The sequence below is a fragment of the Rana temporaria genome, chromosome 8 (assembly GCF_905171775.1).
Source record: "Rana temporaria chromosome 8, aRanTem1.1, whole genome shotgun sequence".
Classification (NCBI taxonomy): Eukaryota; Metazoa; Chordata; class Amphibia; order Anura; family Ranidae; genus Rana; species Rana temporaria.
This window is the reverse complement of record NC_053496.1, coordinates 74,061,023-74,076,327: the sequence shown is the minus strand read 5'-3', so window position 1 is coordinate 74,076,327 and position 15,305 is coordinate 74,061,023. Positions and strand designations below refer to the sequence as shown.

Sequence of the window (15,305 nt, the reverse complement as noted above, 5' to 3'; positions counted from 1 at the left end):
ATCCCAAGCTTTGAACAGCTCACAGAGCACTGTTCAATCCATCATCTGAAAATGGAAAGAGTATGATGCGACTGAAAACCTATAAAGACATGGCTGTCCACCTAAACTGACAAACCGAGCAAGGAGAGCATTAATCAGAGAAGCAGCCAAGAGGCCCATGGTAACTTGGGATGAGCTGCAGAGATCCACATATTATCCAAATATTAAGGCCCATACACACAGTCAGAAAATCTGAAGTTAAATTTCTTACAATGAACGATCTGCCGATTTTCTGATCGTTGGTATGCTGCTTTTGACAGCCGATTTACACATTTTCGTCAGACAAAAACTGGATGTGCAGGCTCCAAAATTTTTGTCTGATGTGACCACAACGTCCGATTTTCTTTCCATTAGTATGGTTTTCTGCCCAAAAAAAAATCTGAAGAGCAAGACTAGTCATGCTCAGAAACGGAGTTTCCGAAAGTAGCCAAACTGCGAGTCAGCTCTATACGGCGCCTGCGCAGTCAGCTCTACACGGCTCCTAGTCGGTGCGCAGGCGCCGTATAGAGCTGACTCGTAGTTCGGCTACTTTCGGAAACTCTGTGACTCTCGTGACATGCCTACGCAATAGGGGGGTGCGGGGGGGAACTTTTTCTCAAGGACGTCAATCATCTGGGCGAAGTCCCAGGTGACATTGCGCCTCTGCATAGAAACGCCTACTCCCGCGGGAGTGAGTACCCGGAACCTGGGTGGAAAATAGCCATAATAAGGTATGTAGAGCCAAAAAAAAAAGGGCATACTGTACATGTTGGAAGTATAAAGAATATGATCTTGTATACATGTTATTTGGGTGAACCTCGGCTTTAATGACATTGGCTGTATGTATGGATTTGTTGTCCTGATGAAGAATAAATGTGGGGCCAATCACATGCCTTCCTGATGATATGGCTTGATGTATTTGTATTTGCCTGTATTTCTCAGCATGGATGGCACCATTGATCGGGCAACATTGAGGGCCGTATACGCTGTGATCGGCCAAGGAAACTTAATGCAGCAGATGAAAGACACATCATGTTTATTTCCTTTAGACATTGGAAGATGTCCAGCAGTGCCATCAGCACAGAACTGGCAGAGATCAGTGGGAACCAGGGGCCCATAGCTAATGTCTGGAAAAGTCTGGCCAGAAGTGGCCTTCATTAAAAAATTGCATCAAAAAAGCCATACCTCTGATGTGAAAACAAGGCCTATGCATGAAACCATAGGATATGCATGAAACCATAGGATCTCGTGTTCCTAAACGGCAGCAGGTGCTCTGGACTGATGAGTCCAAATGTTAAATATTTGGCTGTAGCATGAGGCAGTTTGTTTGTTTGTTAAAGGATTGGAAAGCGGGACAATGAGTGCCTGCAGGCAACAGTGAAGCATGCTGGATGTTCCTTGAAAATTTGGAGCTGTATTACTGCAAATGGAGTTGGAGATTTGGTCAGGATTAATTGTCTCCTCAAAACTGAGAAATACAGGCAGATATGTATCCATCCATGCCATGGCTTCAGGAAGGTGTGTGATTGGCCCCAAATATATGGGACTGTAGGCCACACATCCCCCAAAAAAACTTACTCCGGGTATAATCAAATAAATATACTGACCCAAGTTTGGCAAATAATGGCCGCAACATTTTTAAAATTTAATCAACCATATAAACTTTTATTATTCAACATCAAATATCATACTTTAATGAAACCAACCAACTGTGCAACTGCTTAGTTTTCAGAACTCAAGCAGCATTACCTCATTATATCATGAAATAACACGTTCCCCGCCCCCCTCCCCTAGACATCCAGGGTGACACCGACCACATAAAAATGCACGCGACTGGGGAGGGAGGGAGTTCTTCTACCGGTGCTTGCTGACAGGAAAAGGGGGGATTCCCAGCCCAGCCAATTCTTAATTCTTATAAAGCCTTCCTGGCTTCCAATACCTTCTGCATCCTATTGGCTGGCTGCTGATCCCACATTTAAAGCGACAGTACCTAAAATTCAAATAATCCTATACATCCACTGCATACTTACAAACTTTACATTTAAAGGGGTTGTAAAGGTTTGATTTTTATTTTCTAAATAGGTTCCTTTAAGCTAGTGCATTGTTGGTTCACTTACCTTTTCCTTCAATTTCCTTTCTGAATGTTTTTTTTCTTTGTCTGAATTTCTTACTTCCTGTTTCTCCTCAGTAAGGTGTTCTGTAAGCTGTTCTAAATGACTTTCCACCCCTCGGATGATGGTGGAAAGCTTACTGAGGAGAAACAGGAAGTGAGAAATTCAAACAAAGAAAAAAAACATTTAGAAGGGAAATGGAAGGAAAAGGTAAGTGAACCAACAATGCACTAGCCTAAAGGAACCTATTTAGAAAATAAAAAACAAACCTTTACATCCCCTTTAACCCTTACAACCCCTTTACACATGTGGTGGCAACAATCCCAATTAAGTGGGCTCCTATTGTGCCCCCTTTTTTATTCTGCAGCAAGACAACAATCCCAAACAAAAAGCCAATGTCATTAAGAGCTTTCTTCAGCGTAAAAGGAGAACAGTCCTGGAAATGTATGATTTGGCCCCCAAAGAATCCTGATCACAACATCATGGAGTCTGTCTGGGATTCCATGAAGAGACCGAAGTATTTGAGGCAATCTACATCCATCTTTGTAACAACCTACCTGCCGAGTTCCTTCAAAAACTGTGTGCTATTGATTGTACCTAGAAGAATTGAGGCTGTTTAGAAGGAAAAGGGTGGTCACATCAAATATTGATTTTATTTGGATTTCTATTCTGTTTATTTACTTTCAATTTTGTTAGATTATAAAAATAAATGAATACTTCTATTTCTGAAAGCTTTGTTAATTTATTCCTAATTTTCAGAATTTTTTTTCACACCTGTCTACAACTTTTGCACATTAGTGTGTGTGTATGTATGTATGTGTGTGTATGTGTGTATATATATATATATATATATATATATATATATATATATATATATATATATATATATATATATATATATATATATATATATATATATATATATATATATATATATATATAATTGTATATCCTTCTCTGGAGCTGAGGCTCATGCTTTTAAGGCTTTAAAGTTGTATAAATTTTGATGATGAGAGAGATTTAAAAAAAAATGACACAGCAGTATTTGGAGAACACAGCTGTGTGGTTGGGTGATCAATGGCTTTCTGGCCTTCGCCTTGATCTTGGCAGTCAGTAAGCGCCTATTGTGGCGATAATGATGAGCATGCAGTGCATCCCTGTATACAGGGCAGGACTTAGGGTGGTGGGGGCCCCTGGGCTTGAGTGTTGAAGGGGCCCCCTGGAGCCGAGAATTGGGGGGGATCGAAGTTGTTGAGCGGGGGGGGGAGCGCATTAAAGTTGTTGAGCGGGGGGGGATTTTGCAGTTGTTGAGGGGGGGGAGTGCCTCTCACCTGTGCCAACAGCCGGGGCCACAGACTGTCAATAGCCCGGCTCTCGGCTTTCTTCCCTTCAGCAGCCACAGTCCTCCACACACCACTCCGGTTCCTCCTGCTTCCGTGCTGCCTCCTCTTGCAGTGCGGGGAAATGAACCCTTTTGCGGGACTGCGGGAAGAAGCTGTCTGTGCGGGAAAGTCCCACAGAATCCGTGCGTGTTGGGAGGTATGTGCAGGGACGCCATCAGGAATTTTGGGGCCCCTTGCACAGCTTAAGGCATGGGCCCCCTGAAGCAGAGAACCTAGGGGGGGTGGGGGTGCTGCCGCCTGAAATTGAGAAGCGTGGGGGCTGCCGCAAATTGAGAAGCCCCCCGCGGCCTTTACAAAAAAAAGAAGAAATAAAGAAGAAAACAAATATATATAAATATATGTAGCCATCCAGGGCCCTGGGGACCTCTGGGCCTTTTAATAAAAAGAAAAAATAAACCTCTGGGCCCTTTAATAATAATAAAAAAAACATTTATAAAAAATACATAAAAAAAGGGAGGTTGCCAAACCCGGGGGCCCTGGGGACCTCTGGGCCCCTGGGAACCTCTGGGCCTTTTAATAAAAAATAAAAAAATAAACAAAAATAAAAAAACAAACATTTATAAAAAAAATAAAAAAGGGGGGGTTGCCACATGGGGCCCTGGGGACCTCTGAGCCCTTTAATAAAAAATATATATATATATATATATATATATATATATATATATATATATATATATATATAAAAAATTTAATTTTTTTTATAAAAAAATAAAAAAGGTGGGTTGCTATCCGGGGGCCCTGGAGACCCCTGGGCCCTTTAATAATAATAATAAAATATATATATATATATATATATATATATATATATATATATATATATATATATATATATATATATATATATATATTATATATATAAAAATAAAAAATATATAAAAAAAACATTTTTTTACAAAAATAAATAAAAAAAAGGGGGGTTGCCGTCCGGGGCCCTGGGGGCATCCGGGCCCCTGGGGACCTCCGGACCCCTAAAAAAAAAAAAAAAAAAAATTTTTTTTTTTTTTTTTTTTTTTTTAAAGGGGGCCCCCTATTGGGTGGGGCCCCTGGGCTTGAGCCCAGTCAAGGCCAATGGTAAGTCCGGCCCTGCCTGTATACATCTATGTCCTGATACATGGGAGCCCACTATCACTCTGTAGCTTCACTAACATACATTGATTATAATAAAATGTAATTGTTCCTATATGTAGGCTTTCACAATCGGGTCCTCTGAAACTACCTGTATCGTCTCCCTTTTTAATTGTGCGTGCTGCATAAACTATTGGTGCTTTATCAATCCTGAATATTATAAAATAAGAATTGTGGTGTTAAAGGGTTTGAATAAGCTCTGAAGCCTCCCACCCTGATCACCTGGAAATAAGACAGAATATTGGAACAATGTAGCCCAGGCAGCAGATAAAGAAATGCGGCAATAAAGCTGACACTTTATTATTGGTGAATTGGGAATGAGGCAGAAAATGGACCCCAGGCAGAGCAGTGTTCCTGTGCAGCCCTTTCATCTGCTGCTCCCCAGTCTCTTATTTGTCTAGCTAAATCTCCCCATGGAAGCTCGGTGATTGCTGCCGCACCGAGGGAGCCAGCCGTGTGTGATGTGTGCGCTGTGTGTGTGTGTGTGTGTGTGTGTGTGTGTGTGTGTGTGTGTGTGTGTGTGTGTGTGTGTGTGTGCTGTGTGAGCTGCTTTAGCTATTACATAAGAGGTGGCTGGGTGCACGGTGCCCCCTCCATGGACAGGGAGGAGGACGGGCACACCACCACCACCGATCAGCTATTTTGGCCCTGAATTGTGCCCCCACCCCCGTTCTTTGCTTCCTCCTTCTCCCTGTCTGTCTGTCTGCCTTGAGATCAGCGTGTGCTGTGCTGGTGACGCTCCCTCCTCTTCTTCTTCTCGCTGCTCATGTAAGAGCCACCCAGAGCGGCGAGCAGCCTGGACACCGCCTTCTCCTCCTTCTCCCAGCCAGAGCCCGGCACTGCAAAGGGAACGGGGGACAGCGCAGTCAGCACCCGCATTACACACAGCACACCCGAACCGCAGAGCCAACATGGAGGTACCACGCCTGAGCCAACACATCAACAGCCCCAACAGCCCCTGCGAGGAGATGATCAAGAACCTGAGCCTGGAGTCCATTCAGCTGTGTGAGAGGGACGGTAAGAGCCTGTCCTTGTCCTCATCCCCCGACACCTTCAGCACAACAAAAGAGCACATTGCATGTCATACAGAGCCATTGATTCTGGAGGTGATTTGCATTGCAGCAGTGTGTCAGTGTACATCATACAGCGCTGTGTGCTCCTTCATTCTACTAATCTGAAGCTTCCTGTGCTTTGCCATCCTTGCCTTTTATTGTTCTCATGTCATTGAGCCCTATACTATATGGTTGTAAAATGTACTCTAATGGGGGGCGTAGTGTGGGTGGGGGTCTCTTCGGCAATGTGTTGCAGTTTCAGCACCATGGACAGATGAAGCTCCAGGATTCTGGGCTCAGAGTCAAACATTGGTGCTCAGCATCTGCACTGAGCTGGCTCTCCTTCTCTTCCAGCCTCACACATACAAGTTTGCCAGTGTTCAGGAAAGCAGGCTTCCAGATTGCAATGAATATGTATTTCTTGCACAGCCCCACAATGAGTGATGCTATGTGAGTAACACATTTGTTACTACATGAAGCATTTCATTCATTGGTGCAATGGCAGACTTGTGAGCCTCCCTGACACACCTGCATGGCAAGCTGAGTCTATAGTACAATCATTGTTCTCAGAGCAGTGGTGCCAACCAGTGGGCCCTCAATGCTATTCCCTATTATTCAGGGACCCTTAAGTTTGCCCTTGGCATTTAGACCTAACAGAACAAAATTATGGCATATCTGATAACCTGGGGACAAGCATGAATGTGTTCTGCAAGGGAATATGGGGCTCTGAGCCACAGGTTGTGCACCCCTGATTTAGACAGTGTGTGTTTGATTTTTTAATGAGTTTAGGACATCTGAATGCCATGTCTTATTCCTGTTTTACAATATATGATGTTGAATGTGTTGTAGTCATGGGCACTATGATTGGAAGTACTGGATTATAGAGTAGCCTATGTTAATTGAATAACGTTTTTGTATTGTTGAAGTTTGCAGACAATGCATGTTCTATGAAAGGAAACCTAAATGACGGTGCAATGCAGTGTAAATGGTTCCAAATTTTCACTAACGGACTTTAGATTGCTACAGAATTCATAGTCTTTCTACATAACATGCAGTGGCAGCTCTGTGAAAACCATTTAATGCAGTGTCATTTTTGTTTAGTGCCTAACCTCAGAGCCAGCAAACAGCAGAGGCATTAATGGAAAGTGATCAGGCTCTCACCGCCATGTTTACTCTTACAGTTAGAAAAGCAGGTGGTATATAGCAATTGTGTGGGTGCTGATTTCTATGGACGATGCAATATTTACAAATTTATCATTAATACTTTTTATAGTCGACCCATCCTGAGGTTTGTGGTTTGTAGTAACCACATAACTTTGCATTGTGACTCAACCTTGTGCTTCATTTTATATGTATAACATTTTCCAACAAAGTATTTAACTATTGCAGGCTTTCAATTGCATGGGTATTTTTAGAGGATGGTAATTATAGCTGTAAAAGGTATTGATTTCTCTCTACCTAAACAATAAAATGTTTGCTCTGCTCAGCAGCAAGCCTGCAAGCTTTGGACAGACCTGCTTTGGTCTTTTGTTTCTGCATTGCATGATTAAAATACAATTGCTTCAATGTTTTGAATATAATGCAAATAACTGTCACAAGATGCTACAGTGTTTTTTTGTTTTTTTTAAACTGCAAGTTGTTCTTCAGTTGTGACAAAAAATCAATAGTATGTTGTAATTGTCTTTTATTTGCATGTTCACATCTCAAAGTCTGAGGGCTTTATCTCATAACATGATGCAATGAACGGGTACGTTATACTACATATGACAGCCAATCAGAAATTTTGCATAGAACAGTTTCAGTGCTAACAGACTAAAAGATTAACGTGATTTTTTATTCTGTATAACTACGGTATGAGCAGGTTCTCTTGGTGCTTTCTGAGTTTGTGATAATATAAATTTAGGAGCAGTCATTGCTTACTTGTTTTTTATGTTGTTTCAAGCTTGGTTTTTTTCATCTTTCTGTTAAGTCAATGCTTCTTTAGGTCATTTGCTAACTGAGTAGTGAGGGAAGATCTAAGGCAGCGTTTCGCAACTCTTTCATTTGCGGTTTTAAAAATGTGCAAAATCTCAAGGTACCCCAATCTAAAATGTACAAAGAAAACTCAAACGCTCCTTTTCAATGGGAAATCTGTGGCTGCGACAATGCACAAGTGCCTTTATGAAATTAAAATTACATCAGAGGTCCTTCCATCATGTCGGTCACCCCTTCTTGTCAGAGGCCCCCCATGCATGAGTGCTCCCTATCGCATCGGATTCATCCCTATACATGAGTACCCCCATCTTATCCGAGCCCCCCCCCCCCCAATCACAGAGCCCCACAGTCACACAAGACCTACAAATCACACAGTCCCATAAGAGCCCTATTTTTTTGCTCCAGCAGCGCAACATAGAACATGAGGTGGAGGAGGTAAACTTCCTTCTGCTGAATGCTGGGGGTGGCCCCAAGTGCCGCCTGCACTGGATCAAAGTAACGCATTGCCATGGAGCAGTCAAGCTTGCTGCCATTACCATAGCAAAAAGTTCATCCAATAGGCTGTACTTGAATAGCACTGGAGCAACACTTCAATTGAGGAGAAGCAACTCATGCAAAGACATAAAAGGAGACAAGAAGGTGTTTCCAAGTACAGTATTTATTAGCAAAAACAGTCATATTCATAACTGGTCTTGATTCTTGGCTCTAAACCAACACCTCCACGGAGAGAAGCCAACCAGCAGCTGCAAAAAGATAGGCGATAATAAACCTATCCCTGCACCAGCTATGCTCATTGATATTCTCTCTCTCTCACCCTCGTAGCACGTCCTGCTCTTTGAGCTTTTGTCCCCCCCCCCCCTTTTTTTTCTCCCCCGGGTTGCTTAAAAGCTAATCTGACATACTGAGGCCTAGGTCTGATGAAGAAGCGATTTGCGCATGCTCCAACGCGTTACCACCCCCTGCCTGACATCACATCCGGTCTGTGTGTTCCACCGTGGTTCCGGAAGTCAGGCAGCCACCTTGCCTCCTCGCTTTCCCGCCTCCTTGCCCTAGAGTGTCATTGGTTGTTATGGTGCTAGAGGCCAGGCTTTCTGCACTATGTTAACTCATGATACTAATGCAGGCAAATTGGGTTCTATCTACAAAAAAAGAGATCAGCTATAGCATCTCCCATATTTCTAGCTGAAAAAAATACTGTCTCCTAACATGTAATACATGTCAAACATGGTTAGTAAAAAGTCGAGACCTGGAAGCAAACAAATGTAAAATTTCAGTCTTTCGTATTAATTGGGGAAAGATATTAAAACATAATCCATACAAAACAGTATTGTCCAATTGGGAGGTGGTCTGTTTTTCTTGTTTCTCTATACTGTATGTAAGAATATCCCAGGCACTGATGCTGCAGTTGAAGTTAATCGCTGTATTTCTGGGTATAGATACCCCCTCCCATTCCCTGACCCCCATCCCCTTTCACATATAATGGCTGGGTCAGTCTAAAAGAAACAGATTTAAAGTAACTTTTTTTTCAGTTTTAGATAGAGAAGAGAAAGGTTGGTTAAAACTGCTTTATTTCTTGATCTGCACCTTGTATCCCCATTAAGGAGATTGCCATTTGCCACCTGTACTGCAAACAGAACAGCAAATTAGAGGAATCTTCCCATAGCACTCACTTTCAGTACCACTGACCTTGGTTATCAGGGTAAATTCCTAATCCCTAACGGCAACACAAATGCCAATAAAACTGGACAGGGGGGTCTAAAAATATGATACATTTTTAGCTTGTCCCTCTAGTTTTACTATATTACCTGCTCATGGTATCGCTGAAATTTTTACCAGATACAATACTGACACTCCTGAAGTTGGCAAATGTCTGACAAAAGCCAGACAAAAAGTGTTGCAACTCCGTCTTCAAAGAGTGAATTCGATCTCCATTAAAGAAAAAAAACAAAAACATAAGTAATAGAATTTGCTAGTTTTTACTGCATTCTTACACTAACCGTTTTCTAGAGGAATTGAATTGTAAAGCAGAACATATTGTCTAAGGCCCAGTTCACACTTGTGCGAGTTGAAAATCAATGCGTTGCATTAAAAATAGCCTAGATTTGCATGTCATCCAAAAAGTCATTGTTTTCAATGACGGCCGTTCACATCTATGCGTTGCGATTCCTCTATGAATGCGATGCGATAATAAAAAGGGTCTTGTGCGAGATTACAGCGTTGCGTTGCAAATTTAGTCTCCATAGACATCAATGTAAATCGTTCTGGAATCGCATTGTTGGTTCAGATATGTGCGAATTCCACCACACTACTCTCCACAAAAAACAGGAAGTACACAGGAAGTTAACACTTTTTTTATTTTACATTAGACATTAACATGTTTCCATTGGCTTGAACAGAGGTCTCCAAACATTCTAAACAAAGGGCCAGTTTATTGTCCTTCAGACTCTAGAAGGGCCGGAATTTGGCCAGAGGGGTGGAAATGTTCTTGGTTAGTGCGAGGAATACTGCCCCATCGTTTAGTATCGTAGGAAGGAATAATTCCTCAGTAGTGGTGTCAGTGGGAGACATGGTGCTGCATTGTCTGTGTCAGATGGCAGAATAGTGTCTCGTATCAGTGGGTGAGATGGTGCCCCAAGGGCCAGATAAAGGCAAGTAAAGGGCCACATCTAGCACTCGGGCCACAGTTTGGAGACCACTGGGCTAGAACATCAATTGCAGCTGTGTCCAACTCCTGAAATTCACTGTAAAATCACGGGAATATTTGCAGAAATATTTGCACCTCACACAGGCCAAAAAAAAAAAACGGAACAAATTTGCAACATATCACAGAGCAGCAGTGTGAACCGAGCCTTACAAAAGGAAGCAAAATGTGAAATTAAAGTAAATGCTTAGGCATTTTTTGTTTTTACTAGTATTGGAAATACTAGCCCTTGCAAGTTGATTATTTGCTTTCTATGTCCTGTTGTGGAGATTTCCCTTCACTTCCCATCTTGTAGTATGTAAAATAAAATCTCTACAGAGATAGACTTGCTCTTCGAGGGTTGTCATTCATGTTCTCATCTGTTGTTCTGGTGAAAAATGTAAAATTTGGGACTTTTTCTGTCTCTGTGACAATGGTCACCAGGACAGATCGAGAGCGTCAATCTCTTCTTTGTGGAAACAGACAGCAATATAAGCTTTACAAAGGAGTCAAATCATCTTTTAATGCATCCAAAATTTAAAGCCGATCTCCAGATCTAATTTGACTTTAAATAGTTAATTTGGGCCAACAAAGGAATAAAGTATAAACTGTATCGGCTACATACAGTATACAGTGCTGTGTTCTGGGAGCAGAATGGGGGCCTTCGTTCTGTTCCCATGTCAAAATCAGGTTGAGCAGAGTGCTGCTCAGCCATTCATAGAAAGCTTTGTATCATATGAATGATTTTAAGGCTTCTTCTGATTGGTGGAGGTTGTGATGTCATCTGCCTGTATCTACTTCTGCCAATCGGAAAGTATTTTATTCACTGTGAAGAAGGGGAGAGGGGGGTGAAAGCAAGGAAAGGAAAGCATATACATGGGTTGTGAAGGTGAAATAAAAATCTATGTGAAGCAGGGAAATGGTGGAATGGAAAGTATGAGTGTGCGATGGTAAGAAGTGGTACTGTGTGTACAAAGATTGAAAGATATGGATGAAAATGAAATTGAGAGTAAAAAGTATTTTTTCTTTTATTTAGTAATATCTACAATCATGCTGATGTATTGTGACCTTTGGATATAATACTATTGAGCAGGGGTTCCCTGAGAATTTCAAGGGTTCCTCTGGGGTAAAAAAAATTGAGAGACCGATTTTAGACTCTCTTCCTATTTGTAACTGAGCAGATCCGTATCCAAAAACTCAGTCAGCAGTGAGCATTGACACACACATAGCGTTGTTTCCACTGACCACTTTGGGTTAGACACACACAAAACTAAATATTGTGTCTGTAGGAAGCTGGATAATTTAAATTCTAGTAGACCTCTGATCTGTTTCTAATTTGAAATATATAATATGCAGCAAAATAAGTCAGCACTTCTTATCTACATACTCTTTATCATCCAGTGATTTGGAGAGTATTGAAGCCAGAGAAGCAGGATTCCTCTAAAGCCATGTTCTAAATACTGTATATCCATCATAATTGGCCTTCCTAACATTTTTCATTTATTCCTATGGAAGTAGGAGGGTATCTCCCTTTGAATTCTGTAATAGTAGGTCTAGGTCTGGTAGATCTCAAAGTGAACATCAAGGTTGGTGAAAGTGATTTATAAAGTCTTGTTTGTTATTTTTATATATATAAAAAAAAAAAAAAAAAAATCATTCTACTTGCCTACCATGTTGCAGCGGATTTGCACAGAGCAGCCCAGATCCTCCATTTTGCTCGTCCCTCTTCTGGAGTCCTGTTGAGTGCATCCACAGCAGGTAACTTGCTATGGGGGCACCCGAGCCAAGCAGCAGCTCCGTATGTCCATTCAGACATGGAACTGTGGTTCAGCCCCTCTCCCTCTCTCTCCTGATTGGCTAACTGGCTTTGACAGCTGTGGGAGCCAATGGTGCCACTGCTGTGTTTCGGCCTATCAGAATGGAGTGTCCCGGACAGCTGACACACTTGTGGACATCGCTGGACAGAGATGGGGCTCGGTAAGAATTGGGGGAGGGGGGCTACTGCACACGGAAGGCTTTTTATCTTGATGCATAGAACTTTATAACCCCTTTTAAGGCCTATTACAATACTACCATCTCCATTAGATCTTTCTGCCAGCAGCTGGCAGAAAAACCCAGCAAAAAAAATACCTATTTTGATGCATATTTTGTGCATATGGAAACACTTGCCCATAAACACATTCTATTGGCTAGAATGCATTCCACTATGTCACACTCTGAATATGATCAAACCAATTTATCATCTTGATTCTCTGCACAGGTTGTGTAGATCTCAACAGGGAAAGCTGTATTGCAGAACCTTTTACTTTTTAAATCAGACCTGCCCAGCTAGGATATGCTTAGATAGAAGGTGGATTATTATTATTATTTTTTGTTTGTTTAACAGTAGCAGATAGGAGGTGGATTTACTATATACAGAGGGCCAGATTCAGGTAGAACTTACGCCGACGTATCTGTTGATACGCCGCGTAAGTTCTAGGATGCGCCGTCGTATCTATGCGCCTAATTCACAGTACAAGATACGCCTGAATTTTTACTTCCTACGACCGACGTAAGTCTCCTACGCCGTCGTATCTTGGGTGCATGTTTACGCTGGCCGCTAGGGGCGCTTCCATTGATTTACGCGTCGAATATGTAAATGAGCAAGATGCGCTGATTCACGTACGTACTTACGCCCGTCGCAGTAATCTACGCCGTTTACGTAAGGCGTACGTCCGGTGTAAGTTTACCCCTCATAAAGCAGGGGTAAGTCATGTTAAGGTATGGACGTCGGAAACGTCGGAACAGCCGTCGTATTTTACATTGTTTACGTAAGTCGTACGTGAATGGGGCTGGGCGTAGGTTACGTTCATGTCGAAAGCATTGAGCCGTCGTATCTTAGGGAGTATATGCAACGTGATTCTGAGCATGCGCGCGCATGCGCCGTTCGTACGGCCATGCATTTACATGGGGTCACGACTCATTTTAATACAACACGCCCACTACCTGCCTACTTTTAATTAGGCGGGCTTACGCCGGCCTATTTACGGTACGCTGGCGTAAATATGGGAGCAAGTGCTTTGTGAATACTCAGCTTGCCTCTCAATGTTACGTCGGCGTAGCGCATATGAGATGCACTACCCCGGCTCAAATATGCGCCGATGTACCTAAATCTGGCCCAGACTCTTTTGACTTTTCAGTGTTGGAGGTTTAGTTTTTCTTGCACATTTTTATTTTATATTTTTCCTACATAATGACAATTATTTGAAGTTAGTGCTTTTATCAGTGCATGTCATGTCATTCACAACTCTGGTATTGATTAAACATCCTGTCCTTCCATTGTGATGGAAGTACAAAGCTGATTAACTACCATCGTTTGGTTTGTCCTGAAAAAGCACTGCAGTGAGAATCAGAAAGCTGGGCTTTTACAAATAGACATGCTAAAGCTTTCATCTTCTGTTGAAATATGAATACATTTCCTTTACATTTGAATATCCTGAAAACAAATATTTGTAGCTTGTTCACTGAGAAGTTAATTTGCTTCTGCCAACAGTGTCTAAAAGAGAAAGATCTACTATGGCTGAGCACTCCGAGGAGATAATTTCCCTGATTTTTACATGTTTAAAGCTGGTATGCATACAAATGATGTGCATTTAAAGCTAACTCCAGACAAACAGTGAAACTCGCTGTGAAATACATATGTGAGGACTGTCATAACTATCAAAATATGTGTAATCCTGTTCAGCTAGTTTTATGATCTAGATAACCTTGTCAGACCATACAGCTAGGCCTCAACACCAATTGCAGTTCAAGGATTAGGTCACATTTAAAAAAAATAGAAAAAAAAAAGCGCATTGTTTGCAGGTAATAATTATAAATGCACATAATTTTTTTTTTTTTTGGAGCCAGATCGCTGGTGCCAAACAGGTCTCCTGCAGACCTGTCAGTGTAGCTGTGTGCCCTAACATTCTGTACAGGCAAGCAGATACACTGACAGGAAGAATCGATAAACTACCACGATGCTCCACAGCACCGTGGTAGTTCATTGAGAACTGCAAGCTGACAGCTGCAAAGGATGTTGGGGCTTGTAGTTTATTCACACACAGAGCCGTGTGAATGAATGATGTTGGAATGTGGGCGGAGCCACACACGGCTGCGTGATTTAAAAAAGTGACAGTTAGTACGTTTCTCCGTTATGCTATCACGGGGGGGGGGGGGGGGGGGAGGGATCAGGCAGCGGCTGCAGCATTGGGAACATGTTGCATGTTCCCAAAGGTGAACTTCTCCTCCAACCACTTAAGCCCTGGAAGATTTTACCCACTTCCTGACCAGGCCATTTTTTTGTGATACGGCACTGCGTCGCTTTAACTGACAATTAGGCGGTCGTGCGACGCTGTACCCAAATAGGATTTATGTTCTTTTTTTTCCCACAGATAGAGCTTTCTTTTGATGGTATTTGATCACCACTGCGGTTTTTATTTTTTGAAAAAAAACTATATGTTTTACTTTTTGCTATAATACATATCCCCAAAAAAACAAACACATTTCTTCATCAATTTAGGGCAATATGTATTCTGCTACATATTTTTGGTAAAAAAATCCCAATAAGCGTATATTGATTGGTTTGCGCAAAAGTTATAGCGTCTAAAAACTACAGGATAGCTTTAGGGACTCATATTTAATTTTTTACTGGTAATGGCGGTGATCTGCGTTTTTTTTTTTTTTAACGGGACATTGTGGGGACAAATCGGACACTTAAGGGGGTTATTTACTAAAGGCAAATCCACTTTACACTATAAGTGCACTGCAAGTTCACTTGGAAGTGCAGTCGCTGTAGATATGAGGGGAAGCTCTGCTGATTTTATCATCCAATCATGTAAAGCAAAAATGCTGTTTTTTATTTTCCTTGCATATTCCCTTGGAGCTACAGCAACTGCACTTCCAAGTACACTTCTAAGTGGAC

General features: G+C 41.9%; 1 protein-coding gene across 2 annotated transcripts in view; it reads left to right on the top strand.

Annotated features, from left to right (window-relative positions):
* PHYHIPL (phytanoyl-CoA 2-hydroxylase interacting protein like) overlaps positions 1 to 15,305 on the top strand; it is a 181,639-nt gene that overhangs the window by 18,834 nt on the left and 147,500 nt on the right. The window contains exon 1 of one of the 2 annotated variants that reach the window (XM_040362043.1): positions 5,260 to 5,674. The exons of the other annotated variant lie outside the window; for it this stretch is intronic. Within the exon in view, the coding sequence (XP_040217977.1) occupies positions 5,569 to 5,674 (106 nt within the window). The 5' untranslated portion in view covers positions 5,260 to 5,568. Of the gene's footprint in view, positions 1 to 5,259; positions 5,675 to 15,305 lie in introns of those variants that run through there. 2 annotated transcript variants of the gene reach the window in all.